General features: G+C 46.8%; 2 protein-coding genes across 2 annotated transcripts in view; both read left to right on the top strand.

The window, feature by feature from the left end:
- The window catches only part of LOC109545799 (laminin subunit gamma-1-like), a gene marked incomplete at its 3' end in the record, with an annotated part of 10918 nt that overhangs the window by 2619 nt on the left and 6316 nt on the right, over positions 1 to 1983 (top strand). The window contains 3 exon segments of the mRNA XM_048669077.1: positions 395 to 659; positions 712 to 829; positions 880 to 1063. Coding sequence (XP_048525034.1) covers positions 395 to 659; positions 712 to 829; positions 880 to 1063 — 567 coding nt within the window.
- LOC109539496 (dynein light chain Tctex-type 1-like) lies at positions 1144 to 1748 on the top strand. Its single transcript, XM_048669078.1, has one exon. It carries the CDS (start codon positions 1257 to 1259, stop codon positions 1707 to 1709), a length of 453 nt encoding a protein of 150 aa, XP_048525035.1. The 5' UTR covers positions 1144 to 1256; the 3' UTR covers positions 1710 to 1748.

The raw sequence follows: 1983 nt of genomic DNA, 5'->3' as shown, positions 1-1983 counted from the left end.
AGTTGCAAGTAAATGTTGTTGAAAAATTACATCAGTAAATACTTAAATATGTGAATAAACTAATAAGAGGAAATAAAGTATCGTTTTTCTTTCGTTACCATGAACATTCAGTGTATTAACTCTGACAGATTCCTGGGACATACATGGAATGTTCATAATAACTCATGTATATCCCAGGAATATGCATGTACATCATATGAATGTTCCCGGTATATTCTGGGAATATCATTTTGCTATGTGGGTCAGTTTGCCGTTGGTTTTGATCAGTTTAAGCACCTTTTTATTTCGCTAATTGTCTCCTTTGTACACCTTCAAAATGCGCTGAAGGCGTTGCAAAACTGCAGTTTCTGCCCAACCATCACTTGCTATTAAAAAGACTTTTGATTGCCATTAGAGGTGCATTCCCGAGTTCATCAATGCCGCCTTCAACATGGAAATGGAAGCGACCAATACATGCGGAATCGATGGAGAGCAGGAATATTGCGTCCAAACCGGAATATCCGGGGTGCGGAAGTCCTGCTCGGTGTGTTTCCCCGGACAGTACCACGCCCGCTTCCTCACCGACATCCACAACGTGGACAACCCGACCTGGTGGCAGTCCCAAACGATGCTCGAAGGCATCCAGTACTTCAGCCAAGTGAACTTAACGTTGCGATTCGGTAGGAGCTGGCAGGCTGGCAAGGTGCACTTAAAGTTTCACCGGTTTTCCAGGCAAGGCGTTCGATATCACCTACATCCGGCTTTGGTTCATGTCGCCCAGGCCGGAAAGTTTCTCCATTTTGAAGAAAACGACCGCGGATGGCCCTTGGGTGCCCTTCCAATACTACAGGTAGGCGCCCTGTAGGACACCGTAAACCAGCTCAGTTAGTTGTGTTGTAGCGCGACGTGCCGAGACACTTACGGCCTGCCCGACCACATTTACACGTCAAAAGGGGAAGAAACCAGAGCTTTGTGCACCTCAGAGTATTCGGACATTTCGCCCCTAAGGGGCGGAAATGTCGCCTTTGGCACCCTGGAAGGACGGCCATCGGCTTACAGCTTCGACACTAGTCCAGAGCTTCAGGTGAGCCACCAAACGTTTCTTTGAACCACTGTATAAAACCTGTCGTGCTCAATCGCATACTAATATGCGCTTAATGGAATAAACGGGTCGGGGGATCGTGAGCGATCCCCATTTCACCCCCAAGCGACGATTAGAACGCAACGCGCCTCATTCGGCTTCTTCGAGCTGCTGAACCTTCGGTGCATCCTTCATCATGCATCGTCATCGCCGACTGGTACCGACCAGGTCAACGTTGAAGCTCACCCATAAACCAGCCAATCAAAATCAGTGTCACAATCGAAGTAATCAGCCTCCAGCTTCTGGTTCTGCACGAGAAATGGACGATGAAGAGAACCAGTTCATCGTCGACGATGTGACGAAAATTGTTAAGGACACGATTGAGGGTCTGCTCACTGGCAACGTGTACCAGCAGGAGAAGGTGAACCAGTGGAGCGCATCGGTATCAGAACAGTGTCTGAGCGCGCTCAGCAAGCTGAAGAAGAACTTCAAGTATGTGGTGACCTGTTCGATCATGCAGAAGACAGGGGCTGGTCTGCATACGGCCAGCTCCTGCTATTGGGACAGCGCAACTGATGGGACCTGCACAGTGAGATGGGAGAACAAGACCATGTATTGTGTAGTCACTGTATTTGGTTTAGCCATTTAGAGGATTGGTGCGAATTCGAATAAAATCGTTCAGTGAAGAGCCCTTGATCTTTTTAGAGTTTCCAACTCGACTCGATTTTGCCAGCAAAAATGTGTAGAATCGACCACTTGGTCATAAGTGAACGTTGTAGACGAGTTCTATATTGTTGAGGCGGATTCATTTTTTTACAAACTTCTTTTTGGGTATTTCGCCTCAAAAATTGTTGTCTTTGAAAAAGACAGAATTTCCTCACGACTTCTATTACAGATTGATAAATAGTGCTCCTATTTCGCAA

The sequence above is a fragment of the Dendroctonus ponderosae genome, unplaced genomic scaffold (assembly GCF_020466585.1).
Source record: "Dendroctonus ponderosae isolate FM_Combo_2020 unplaced genomic scaffold, Dpon_F_20191213v2 Dpon_F_20191213_8, whole genome shotgun sequence".
NCBI lineage: Eukaryota > Metazoa > Arthropoda > Insecta > Coleoptera > Curculionidae > Dendroctonus > Dendroctonus ponderosae.
The sequence above is the reverse complement of the archived record's forward strand: the minus strand, read 5'-3'. Positions and strand labels throughout refer to the sequence as shown.